At 42.4% G+C, this 13,515-nt stretch overlaps 1 protein-coding gene across 2 annotated transcripts in view; it reads right to left on the bottom strand.

The window, feature by feature from the left end:
- Positions 1-513: 513 nt before the first annotated feature.
- vps13c (vacuolar protein sorting 13 homolog C) overlaps positions 514-13,515 on the bottom strand; it is a 60,602-nt gene continuing 47,600 nt past the window's right edge. For both annotated transcript variants that reach the window (XM_079737310.1, XM_079737311.1), the window contains 17 exons: positions 13,028-13,168; positions 12,765-12,846; positions 12,177-12,246; positions 11,816-11,927; positions 9,897-10,010; positions 9,562-9,695; positions 9,354-9,435; positions 9,122-9,235; positions 8,749-8,824; positions 8,039-8,202; positions 7,869-7,914; positions 7,248-7,371; positions 4,793-4,907; positions 2,558-2,649; positions 2,132-2,255; positions 1,774-1,857; positions 514-1,632 (listed from right to left, as the gene is read on the bottom strand). In XM_079737310.1, the coding sequence (XP_079593436.1) occupies positions 1,531-1,632; positions 1,774-1,857; positions 2,132-2,255; positions 2,558-2,649; positions 4,793-4,907; positions 7,248-7,371; positions 7,869-7,914; positions 8,039-8,202; positions 8,749-8,824; positions 9,122-9,235; positions 9,354-9,435; positions 9,562-9,695; positions 9,897-10,010; positions 11,816-11,927; positions 12,177-12,246; positions 12,765-12,846; positions 13,028-13,168 (1,776 nt within the window). In that variant the 3' untranslated portion in view covers positions 514-1,530. The remainder of the gene's footprint in view (positions 1,633-1,773; positions 1,858-2,131; positions 2,256-2,557; positions 2,650-4,792; positions 4,908-7,247; positions 7,372-7,868; positions 7,915-8,038; positions 8,203-8,748; positions 8,825-9,121; positions 9,236-9,353; positions 9,436-9,561; positions 9,696-9,896; positions 10,011-11,815; positions 11,928-12,176; positions 12,247-12,764; positions 12,847-13,027; positions 13,169-13,515) is intronic.

The raw sequence follows: 13,515 nt of genomic DNA, 5'->3' as shown, positions 1-13,515 counted from the left end.
TCTATCGCCCCCTCTTGGGGGGTTGTAGTATGAATCCTTCGCAAAGAGAAATACCACAAAAGCCCGTTTGTTTCGCTTCAGCATTGTTAGGAATCAGGGTCCGTGACACTGACACCATGGCATGTACGGTCGGTGTAGGCTACTCTTGAGGAGTTCTTTTTAGCGATAAACGTTTCAGTTTTGATTTGTGGAAACTTAAAATTAAATTAAATCATTGGTCAAAAGCCGCAGGCGCTCGGAAAAAGACGCTCAGAAAAAGACGCTCTGAGGACACGCACCGCTTTCTGCTTCGGATTGTGAAAATGATTGACAAAGCGTCTTCACCAAGCAGAGAGTTTAAGATGACAGACAATTGTTTAATATAAAATGTTTCATATTGGTGACGTTACAGTGGAATCACCCAATTTTGAAAATAATAATACGAATTTGAAGTACTGGCATAAGAAGAGTGAGAAGCTAGGCCGATTATATCTTCTTGTTACTATGCAACAGAAAACAAACATTTACAAAAACTGTGTCAAACCTTGTTTAATGTTACAGGATGCATACAAGAGGTACAAACATATGGAACAGAAAAAAATACATATGTAACCCGCATACCAGCAAGTTAAATTGGGATCGAGAATGTTACAGATTTCTTTAAACTGGGAAAAAATATATATATATATACGCTGATGGGTGTTTAATTTAGGTAGTAAAAATCTCCATTCTGTAAACATTTATTTAAACAAATGGTAAAATATCATAGTTATTGGCCACTGCAATAGAGTAGGGCTTATTTGGGATTCAAATATTTTGTTAAAGTTTGGATTATATATTATTTGGTTACATATTTGTTTCCTCTTATTATATTTAATGATGGAAATTTGCTCAGATTTATTTTCATAAATGTGTGCATAGCAAAAGACAGCACCTTGCTAACAGCAAATTTATTTTTCATATAGAATTTGCTTTATAGTGCATGCAAGGCTTCATTTTTTTTGAGTTGACGGAAACATGTGCACATTATTACTATCGTCATTAGTCTGATTATCAATCTAAATCAATAATTGACTCTTGCAAAATAAATGTCATAGTGCATTATTTGCCATACATTACAGGAAAGGATCAGTTCAGTAGGATCTTTTCAGTATATAGCAAAATAAAAAAATCTTCATCTACATTCATTGGTATAGGCTTGATATCCGTTACTGAATACACATCAGACTCAATATCTTTAAATTTGCAAACTATTGGTTGCCCCAGTGTATGTCAATGGCCAACACTGACGTTTAAATGCTGTCATGTTAAAGTTTTGTTCTGAGAAAATAATTGTCTGCACTGAACACACAGTTCAGTGCCATGTTCTAACAAATTATCCACGTAAACTTAAACTTATGCCAATTATGGTGCGATACATTTTTGGTAACTCCGGTCCCCAAGGCGCTGTGTGTGTGTGTTTGTTTAACAGTGATTACTGAATGTCCCGTTCAATGAGGTAGGGTCTATCTATGGACGACATCCCCCCTGACTGCAGTGCAAAAGGACCACTCAGGGTTTGTTGGACGGTTTAAGGAAGCGCTGAGACTTCTGCCTCACCATCTTGTACTGTTGACAGGCCACCTGGGCTTGTTCTATGGATGCCTGCAGTCTCTGTGGAACACATCACAGCGCCAGGTAAATAGAATACCATTTACTACATGCACATACACAGAAACGCAAACAAATGGCAAAAGGTATGACAAAATGGTGGCTCTCTAATGCTACATTTGGGTGGAGGTGTGGATGCAGTACCTTGGCTGTGTTCTGGTCCCCGAGCTGCACTACTCTCACAGGATCCTGTTCATTTTTCCTGGAGAGCATCATCTTATTTTGCTCCTGGATTAAAGAAATACCAACGCCTTTACTAACGACAAGTCAAAGTAATGCAAAAGAGTAGATTCATTTATAATAGAAGGATTCAACATTTCTATTGAATTTGCAAGATCAGACCAAGTTCTGCTGGGCGGAAATTTTCATGCGTGTTGTAGAGGTAGGAAATGCAATTCTCGAACACTAAAACATGAAATCCTGTTTCAATGTTTATTTTCGCACGTGTTTGTGTGTGTGTGTGTTGTTCCTCATTCAGATCATGGGGTCAGTTCCTTTGTACCTTGCAGTAGAGTTGCAGTGTTGTTCCGGCCACCACAGGAGGCCTGTTGAAGTTCTCAAACAAGTACTCCCAGTCCTTGTTGAAATGTCCTACAAAGTCAATCTCCCTCACACACATCACCCTCCTGGTTGCATAAGGGAGAATGGAATAAGCGGAAGTTAATAATACTGGTAATAATAACAATTATATGATTATTAGTACAATTATTATTAATAACAATTGATATTATCAATTATTAAATACATGAAGAATAATATATTATACAAATTGTTAAAGAACTGATTCGGTATCTGTTTTGCAGAGAATATGGGGGAATAATAATAAAACCCAAAAATACAATAGGGTGCCCGCACATTGTGCTTAACTACCTAATGATAATATGGTGAGTCTTATACTGCTGGTGGACTGGTCCGGACGGGTGTGTACCTGTTTGTGACGATGATGTTGGTCTTCCTGTTACCAGGGTAGAGACAGTGATCTCTGAACACCTCTCCTTCTAGCTGTTTGATCTCTGATTTCTGAACACACAGATACACAGACTATTACAAAGAACAATCTCACAATGCGGTTCTCTTTGGTTAATATGGAAGAGATAATACTGAAGATAGAAGATATGAAGATCAGTTTGGAAATTGTTCCAATTCTGTTCATTTTTGGCCCATTATTTCTGGCTAGAGGTCTCATAGAATGCGTTTGAGGGCCTTGGCCAAACTGGATTCACATTTGGTTCTATAAGAAGAGTTGGATGATGAAGGAAGTTGAAACGGAAAACTGTCCAATCCAACTATGCAAGTACTTTACTCATTACCACACTTATAACTAATTAGTCAGACATATTAGTTACACAGAGGCAACGGAGACAAAATGGATCAAAATAAATATGTTTTTCTTTTATATTTATTGAATATTATATTTGAACACAAACTGAAGGTACAAATGTCACAAACTGAGGAACTCTGTCTTGCCAGTACAATAAGCCAGTTTGTATATTTACACTGATAAACTTGAAGGCAACTTAAGGGTTTATTAATATACATCTATATATGTCATCAACATCACTACACCATGCCCTTGTTGGAATGAAATCTGATTGGCTGATGTCATGCAATTAAAGAGCCAGTGAACCCAAAACCGTATTTTTATTTGTTTTAAACATGGTAATTTGTCTTATATGTTCGTCAACACAGTAATCTACGCCGTTTATCGCTTACTGGCATTCCCTTTGTGACGTCTGAGAGCCTTTTTCGAGGCTCTTAAGGCTTAGTTATTGTTGGACGTCAAAGCAACGCAATGACCACGCAGTCACTTCAACGCAGTCATGAACCTGTTTTGGTTCTGCGTCAGGTTTTAGTTAGCGGACCAATCACAGCCCTTGCTGCTGCGTCGCCTCGACGCAAGGTTAAACATTATGGGAGGCGTATGTCAGGCTCCTGCGGTGGATGCAAGGAAGGTCCGCAAGGACGTAATGGGTCTGTATCCCCCTTGCGTTGCGTCGACATCCAACCATAACTAAGCCTTTAGACGTTACAACCAAGGGGGGCAACGGCACCAATAAGTTGGACAAAGTTAGTGGGTTGTAACCATGGGGATAACGTGCCCAACCCTTTTCCCTAAAACTCACAACCTAAAATGCTTTTTTGTTTTTTCATCTCAGAGTTTTTGAATTCTAGCTGAAACAGGCGGGTTCACTGGCTCTTTAGCAACAATTGTTGTTAAATAGCGTAGTTTCACTTTCATGGTTTTGGACAAATGACGGAAGGGATTTAGCAGTGTTTTGAGCTGATCTTCTACAAAATATTGGTTCAAGTCTACAGAAAGACTGCACAGGTCCATGCTTGGAAAGTATTTTATTCAAGGCATGTCACTTCATGGAGAAACAAATCATAATCTCTTGTAATAAGCGACACTTCTTTACCAGTGTTTCCGAAAATATATATATTAAAAAAATACAAAAAAGTTGAAAGCAAAGGTGAAAATGATTCAGAAAATAAGTTAGGGAGAGAGAATACTTTGGCATGCAGCAGTCCCAAGTGAAGGAGTTAGTAAAAGATTAGCAAAGTATTTACTATCGGTTCTAACGTCTGCATGCTACATTAAACACAAATAAATGAGCACAAAGAGCACATGTTTTATCTAGTTGGTCTTTCATAGCTTTAAAAGCACTTTAAAAAAGCAACAAATCTGCGAGTGTCTATTCCTCCTCAGGCTGCGTGAAAAGCAAAGAGAGAAGGAACAAAGGAAAGGGTTAGAACAGGAAACACAGGAAAGCAACACAACAAGCTGAGAGCAAGCAGAGATAGAAAATACCTGACATTTCAAGATTTGTTAGGAAATTTGCTTTCCCTTTTGTTTTCTTTCAGTTTCCTAGTTGTTGTTTTTTTTATTTTTTTTTATTTCCTTTCACTTAAGCCCTAGATGTTTCCAAACTCTAGTCTATCTGTTTGAAATGCATTCGTAGCAGTATCCTATTTTAAATTCCAAATGAAACACGAGACCGAATTAATACGCTACAACGTGTCGACCATGTCTTCTGTTTAACCCATACAGACCGGATCACGCATCTGTGCGTGTTTACCTTTAAGACCGGATTGCGCATCAATGCGTGTTTACCATTAAGGCGGTTGAAGGTTGGCATGCCGAAGGAGCAAAGGGCGAACGTACCTGGAAGAGGTCCAGACCCTGCGCCTCGCTGTGGTTGTAAGGTCTGATGATCCCGTCTTCCCCGATGAGCCTAACCGGCCGCAACTTGGTCACCTCCTCAGTCGACTCGGCAACCCTGATGGAGCACCCGCAAAGACACACACAAAGACCACACACACACACACACAAAATCAGCTTCTATACTCCAGCCTCAGACCAACATAGAACCCAAACGCCATCAGCTAACATGGCAACCCTTTCATTGTTGGCTTCTACTGCTTTCTATTGTCCAACAATTAAGTAAAGTGAATGGACTCAATTGTAAGGTTTAAAGACTACAGAAGAGAAATTCCTGATTAAATCAATGCAGCTGCTGAAATTAGTTTAGGACCAAATATATGCCCTTCACGCTGAAAACCGTTATGCAAAGCAGGTTATGGAAAAAACATTGGAATTAAATCTAAGTAGATGAAGAACTTTGTGCATTCAACTCTCCTGGGTTGGTGCATTGCTATAGCTCTATGTTCTGGGACAGCCAATAGGATATCAGAGAAAAACTGATGTTAAGTTGGTTTGGGATTAACAAGCAAGTCCGACACATGAAATCAAATGAACATCTAGAATGCCATTTAGTTAGATCCTGCAACTTATGCTTTTTTAAGAGGTTGTGCACAGAGCCTCGACAGTGGCAAATAAAACAAAGAAATAAATGATTCCATTCCAAGACTGTGCTAATGCTGCATCATTCAAGGGAGGACGGGCAGTACAGCAGTGAAAAGTGCTTTTGTAAGAATAGCTCACCTTGCATTACCTCTATGTTGGAGGCATGGAACAGTAATTTGAGCAGGTTATCTAGAACTGTGCGAGTCGTTAGGCTTTGTGAAGGGTGAGTATTGAATGCAAGATGGAGCTTGAGTATTGTGGAGTGAGTGAGTGGCTGGGCTTTTCATGGACAAGTCAAATATCACTGGGAGAGTCTGAGAAAGCAGTTCTTGAAATAAATTGGGAATGCGCAGGGGGGGGGGAGGGGGGGAGGGAGGAACGTGCTGATTGGTTCATGATGCCCTGAGCAATGTTCAACGGACCGAGTGATTTACAATATATCTGATGGCTTCAGAATTGCACCATGTTCACAGAATACAAAGCATAGACCCATTAGTTCGTCCATCCACCTAAGGCTGGGTGTTATGGCTACAATGTGAGTTTTTAGACATTTATTGTGATACGGCTCCACACCAAAATGAGTTATTTTAACTTCATTTTTCAAACACAATCCTAAGTTTTACATCTGCTAGACAAATTAAACTGAGTTTGTGAGGTGGAAATGTATTTGTAAAAATAACTAGCTAGTACTAACTAGGTGTCTAGGTATCTATCCTGCAAGTGCAAGACAGGAGAGGTTTGCTGCCTTATAATGTCCTATATGTGGTTTAGCATTGCTGTGTTAAAGCAGTTTGTTGCTTTCCCAGGATCAATTATTTACGACAGACACCAAGTGACATTTCTTGGTTCTAAACAAGCCTTCAGAGGCTGATATAACGACATGCATGTCAAGAAGACCAGGCCCTGTCTGGTCTCTCCTAGAGGCAGGCTGCCTCCATCTCACAATGCTAAGAGCTGGGAGTGGTCAGCAGCAGTGTTATTATGAGAGATGGCAACAAGGTCAAGCATAACTGTCAATGCTTCTCCGGGGCGTTTTAGCTTGTGTGCATGATAGAGCATAGCAATACACAACGATGTATGACTGGGATTCAATGCCCACACAATGCCCGTGCACTTACCTGGCTCTCTGCCAACTGTGTATGTGTGAGATGACATGCACAGGTGTATCAAAGCAAAACGGGTGGTCGGAAGAGTTTCGAGAACTGAAGCTGCACGCCTTTTTACACTGGACTTTTCTTTTTACAGAGTTACTGCTGTGTTTTTAAAGTGTCTATGTGACTATGAACGTTTATGGAGCGCTAGCTAGAAGCAATACAGGGACACACAAGCCCTCCTTGAAAGTGCTTCGTTGTTATTTAACTTCTAGAGCTGATAAACGTGCAAGGAGTGCAGCTTTCATGTCAATCCAGAGCACGAAGAATGTGAACATCATTGAAGCACATTGCAAATACTCACACAAGAACACAACAACAAAAAAAAGGAACATTTTGGAGACATTAACTTATGAAAGCAAAAATGAGAGCAGAGAATGTCAAAGTTAGTGACATAAGTCTGCACAAATAGGACAGGGCATGGTTACGGCAGACATACAAAGACAACAGACACCTTGTAAAGATAGACAAAAACAGTGAAAAATAACACAAGAAAAACCCACTGAATAACTAAAACACTGTAAAGAATAACTAATCTATGGTGCAAACATCAATGTTAATACGAGGATGGCTTTAAATAAATCCACACACACAACACTATGGAAAAATAGAAAAAATATTTTTAGCTTTCTAATGAGGAGAATTCGTGTTTGAGTTCCTACCTCTGGATTCCCTGGAAAGTGCTGCTGGCCATGTCAACGATGCCCCCCGTTGGCCTGGCAACCACGCCCACCAGCCCCTTCCCGATGCCTTTGAAGAAGCCAGCAGCACCCTCCTTCATAGCCCCTGCAAATGGGATCAAATTAGACATTCTTAGGACATCTTACACTACATCATCCAATTATATATTTTGACTGTATTTTGAGTTGTACATCACACAGAATCGTAAATGGCCTGCATTAATATAGCACTTTTACCCAAAGCACTTCACAATATTGCCTAACATTCACCCATTCATGCACACATTCACGGCGGAGTCAACCATGCAAGGCGACAGCCAGCTCGTCGGGAGCAGTTAAGGTGAGGTGTCTTGCTCAGGGACACCTCGACACTCAGCTAGGAGGAGCCGGGGATTGAACTAGCAACCTTGCGGTTACCAGCCAACCCGCTCTACCTCCTGAGCTACTGCCTCCCCTACTTATCGTTCAAAAAACACACACAAACGTCACACCACACCACGTGTGGTGTGAAAGGCCAGGACGATGTGACATTGGGAGAAAAAGAAGAGTTCAAGAATTACTTGCACCTAGTTGTGTGTAAGTGAGTGTGCCACTGACACCTACCCTCCACCGGTTTGGTGACGATGCCCGTCACACCTCCTACCACCCCCTGTGGAGACAGCAGAGAACCAGCAGTTTACCATCAAGCCGGCGGAAGCATCAACGTCCATGGGTGCTATCGACGAGTTAGCCCATTCGTAAACAGTGGGGGTGGTGAAGGGAAGTCATGCTACCTTCAGGAAGCCCTTGCCACCCTTGGCCAGGCTCTCGCCGAAGTCTTTGGGCGGCCGGTTCATCTCCTCCCTGCGTTTCTGCTGGTACTCCTTGTCCATGGTGATGGCTGCCAGGCCTTTCCCCACCGAGCCGGTGATCCTGGACACCATGCCAGCAGCGCCCCCTAGTGGGCGGACAGGATGGTTCCGTCATTAAGGTGTAAAGAACATTACTGATTTTAGTATTATAAGAGATATTATGAATAATATAATATTACTTTTTGAAAATAGTGAATATGAACATCTTCAAATAACCTCTGTGTGTGAGGTTAAAGGCGTATTACAATACACAATAACAAGGGCTGACAACGTTACAAAGGTAAACCCAATTAACATCTTGCTTATATTGTAGGTAGAAAACCAGCTTCCAGGTGCAATATTACACATCGCCTGTATCGTTTGGAGATAAATCAATATGTTGACTTCAGAAGTCACCTTTTGGAATTTCTCATGCTTTATCAGTCTGCCACCATAAGGTCATTTTTAATTTTTTTCCCCCAGCAAATATTGATTTGATTAATATAGCAGCATATTATGGATTAAATAAGATCAAAATAGTCCAGCGACAACCCTAATAATAACCATAGTCGTATTGCTGAATTAAGTGTTCCTGTGTGCCTGTGAATGTCAGAGGGTTGGGTGAAATGTACCCGTCTCAATCAGAGGCTTACCGACGGTGTGACCCAGCAGACTGCGCACTCCGATCACAAAGCCCTCCGCAAACTCCTCAGGACCCTGCACCGCACCCTGGGGACGAGCACGGCCACGCACGCACACACACATGCGCACACACGCAGACGCACACACACACACACAAACACACACACGCAGACACACACACAAACATGCACACACACACACACACACGCACACACGCAGACACACACACACAGACACACACACGCGCACACACGCAGGTGCAGACACACACACAAACACACACACACAGACAGACACACACAGTTATCACTAGTTCCATGGATCCATACATATCCAAAGGAAGTCGCCCACTGTAGTAACTGTGTGTAAACCTGTGGGACTTACCTGGAAAGGCTCATAGAAGAAGGCCTCTACTCCTTCGGACAGGCCTCGGATCAGCCCAAACGGATTCCCCAACACATCCAGACCCAGGACCAGAACATACATCTGCTTCAGGAACTGCAAGAGATAACACAAATACGAACACTAAAGCACTGGTCTCTGCACTACAAGAGCTGTCAGTGTTTCTAAGAGTTGTTAGGATGATGATGATGATGATCTTCGTGCGGTGAATCACCTGTTCGCTGTAATGGCGGATCACCGCCCACATCAGCTTATCCCTGCGGTAGAACTGGTAGCGGACCTCAAAGAAAGCCAGCCTGTAAGAGAGGACCACGAGGGGGGGGGGGGGCCCTTGAGTGCTTTTTAAAGGCAAACATAGAAGCACTAGCAATCCCGCTAGCCCGATTCAAACCTTCAGAAGCATATTCGTGTTCAAGACTCACTTGAATATGAGGTCGTCCACGTCAGTGAGCGTGGCGCCGATGCTCTTCAGCAGCAGGTTGAGCGACTGGATGGCCACCATGTCCTGCTGGCCCGACTCGTCTCCGCCGGACCCCAGAGAGAGGCTCAGGTGGAGCTGCAGGCCCAGAGGAGGACAGGAATGAAGAGGGCAGGACCAAATGAATGCTTTAAATTCTTTTAACATTTGATATCTGGCGTGTGTGTGTGTATGTGTAGGTGTTTGTGTGTGTGTGTGTGTGTGTGTGTGTGTGTGCAGGTGTGTGTGTGTGTGTGTGTGTGTGTGTGTGTGTGTGTGTGTGTGTGTGTGTGTGCTTACCTTAATGGGGGAGATGTGGAAGTGCTCAAAGAAGTTGAGTCCCGACGTGTCCGTCATCGAAGCCTCCATCAGCTCAGCCTGCAGGGAGTCCAGATCCCTCTGGATGAGTTTGGTCTGTGGGACACACACACACACACACACACACACACACACACACACACACACACACACACACACACACACACACACACATTACAAGACGCAAACAAATGTATGTACTAATTTGTACTGCAAGAGTTGCATGTTCAACTAATTATTTATATGTACAATTAATGCATTACAAACAAAGTACGACACACCCGCAGGTAAGAACACACAAGCGCGCGCACACACCGCAGCGACACTCGCCCTTAAACATAACGGCTCCGCCATCGACACACGCGCAGGTTAGAACACACACGCACGCGCACACACCGCAGCGACGCTCGCCCAGGTAAGACGTTATGTTTTTAAACATAACAGCTCCGCCATCGACACACGCGCCCAGGTAAGAACACGCACGCACACACCGCAGCGACGCTCGCCCAGGTAAGACGTTATGTTTTTAAACATAACAGCTCCGCCATCGACACACGCGCCCAGGTAAGAACACGCACGCACACACCGCAGCGACACACTCGCCCAGGTAAGATGTTATGTTTTTAAACATAACGTCTCCGCCCTCAACAAACTCTCCCAGGTAAGACGTTCTGTCTATAGACGGTAGAAATTGCGATGAAAGTAGGGAGGAGACAATTTCTCACCTCGACATGCAACGGCAGCTCGTTCATTTTGTCATATAAAAACCCTTAAATTCAAACATCGCACCGACCATAAGTGGTGCAACAACACATAAGTCACGTGATCTTAAAGAAACAGTGTCCCTATAACACAGAACGAAAACATGTCAATAACACAGTATGGTGAATTTAGTCTATAGAGTCCACCACAAGACTACACTTTGTTGCTCAAATGTAATCTTACTCTCTCCTCCTTGAGCCTCCCGAAATGTCATCACACTTTGTTGCTCAACCTTAATTACTGTCTTCCTTGAGCTTCCCCAAATGTCTTGCGGTATTGATATCCCCCCCTCCCCCCTGCGGACTGTTTTAGATGTTTTATGACACTGGAAGAGATGTTTAATCTCAATGATGATTATTATTTTCAACTAACCAATAGTGGTTGCCTTGCATTTTAAAATGTCAATCCACTTTTCAGCCCTGAATAACAGTTAAAGCTATTTAATAATTGATTTACATTCATAGTATACTACACTTTCCATTGAACAATTACCCCTGTTATCATAAGTTGACTAATTTCATAATGTAATCAAATGCTCACACACTAGCTGCTTTCAGACACACGTGTAAGTCCTGATATTCTCCTGATGGGCTGTATGTGTGAACAACATATCCTGACATTTGTACCCTGAAAATCTCCTGATAATACTACCCCCGAAGTAGTATTTTCTCGGTAGTGAATGAGGAGTAGAAAGTCTGCATTTCTCACACCACTTCAGTGGGCGTGTTGGTGACGCTTCTGCATGTCATTGAGTGGCCCCCTAAACGATAATCAGCCTGTTGCCTTTTGTTCGCTGAATGGTTAAAAAATATTGAAACGTTGGCACTGCTTTTAGTCATTTGTGGTGAACAAATGTTATACGTTCACCGCATATAACATTATAGGCAAAATGTTATTATATTATGCGCTCAGAAATTTGTTACATTAACGACTGGTGTTTCCACATTACTGCTATGGGTTTAATTACAACTAGAGCTTGAGCGCGCGCAACACGCGCGAGAAAACTCTAGTTTTACTGATGGTGCTCGAATCGAGCTGAAACAGGGGGCTCACTTCCCTTATACTTCAAGACAGCTCTATAGTGTCAGTGTAACGTATGCTGTCTATTTATCCAGCGTACAGGATGCTCATGTTTCTACCTTCTGACTGTCAGCTCGCCCGTCCGTGGCGGGGGTGAAGAGAGCCACTATGGCAGCCAGGAAATCCTGGTCTATCTTCACAGCCATCTCCTGCACCAGAGCCATAAAGTACCTGCACCACACAGACACACACAAACACACACACACGCACACATTCCGGCACACACACACACAGAAGATGCTCAACTTGTTTATAATTTAATAATAATAGTTATTATTATCACTTATTAGGAAACCGGAGGAAAGTAAATGGTATGCTTGTTGTGTATGCAGGAGTTAATCAAATATTTAAAGATTTGCAGTAAGAAAAAATATAATAATAATCAGATTTTTCCTTTTTACAATAAACAGGAAAGCTTACTTGAACTGCATGACATGACTGTGTTCGTTGAACCGTGTGATGATGGAAACATCAATGAATGGCTTTGGTTCTGTTCGGATAACACAATCACAACCGTATTATTATTCATGATACATTATGATTATTGTCAACATTTCTGGTTGATACACAGCAGAATTATTTGGTTTAACATTGGTGAAGATGCCAAGAATCAGAGAGGGAAACGTGAGAGAAGATCAGGCCTGGGATATGGAAGCTGGAGTGAGGGGAGGGAGGGTGAGGAAAGAGAGAGAAGTAGAAGATCAGGCCTGGGATATGAGTGATAGAAGGGTGAGGAAAGAGGGAGAAGGAGAGATCAGGACTGGCAGATGGAAGTAGGAGTGAATGCCAGGTTAGGGTGAGGAAAGAGGGAGAGAAGGAAAAGATCTGGACTAAGCTATGGGAGATGGAAGTTAGAATGAAGGGGAGGGAGGGTGAGGGACGAGAGAGAGAAGGAAGAGATCTGGACTAGGATATGAGTGATGGAAGTTGGAATGAGGGCAAGGTGAGGGGAGGGTGAGGGAGGTGAAGAATGGGGAGGGGTTCAAGGGAACGTGGTGTCTTTATAACCTGAATCCAAAGCGATTGACTTTGGAGGAGGGACAGGATGAAAGACGATGGGGAATATTGCACCAGGAAGCTGGTTGTCCACCTACAACATGAGCAAAAATATGTTACTTATACTATAATACATATGTTACTTAATTACTAGTTAGTTGGATGTCTAACTGTTAAAAAAAATTACACTTAACTGATCGCGTGTCTGTGTGTGTGTGTGTGTTTGTAGACTTGTGTTTTCCATGTTTGTGTGTTTATGTGTGTGTGTGCCTAACCTGCAACCAGTGGAGCTGTGCTCGAAGGCTTCTCTGGTGCGGCGACTGTTTGAACTCCACCTGTATCCCAGATAGGAAGTTCCGCCTCACAGCACAGGAAAAGGGCGCGCGCATCGCCATGGGGATCTTTCCAAAGTTCACCTGCCGGCCAACCAGATCCCAACGCAATCATCCAATCAATTGACAGTGGATAGAGCCTAGAAAGGCCGTAGTTCACACCGGTATGTAGGGCTGCTCAATTATGGAAAGACTCATAATCAAGATTATTTCGGTCAACATTGAAATCAACGATTATTTTTGAGTTTGAAATCACGATTGAACCTGAGCATTTATTCTGCATCTCTCTTCAAAAAAAACCTTTAAAACTGAGTACTTTGAAAATTCCCTATAAAAAAATACACAAAATCTTCAAATAGAAAATGTTCAAATCAACAATAATGCACAAATATGTATCCAGCAATTTCTATAAAACATTTAATGGATAAAAT

Source organism: Pollachius pollachius (genome assembly GCF_949987615.1).
Source record: "Pollachius pollachius genome assembly, chromosome: 5".
NCBI classification, from domain to species: domain Eukaryota; kingdom Metazoa; phylum Chordata; class Actinopteri; order Gadiformes; family Gadidae; genus Pollachius; species Pollachius pollachius.
This window is presented reverse-complemented; position numbering and strand designations above follow the sequence as displayed.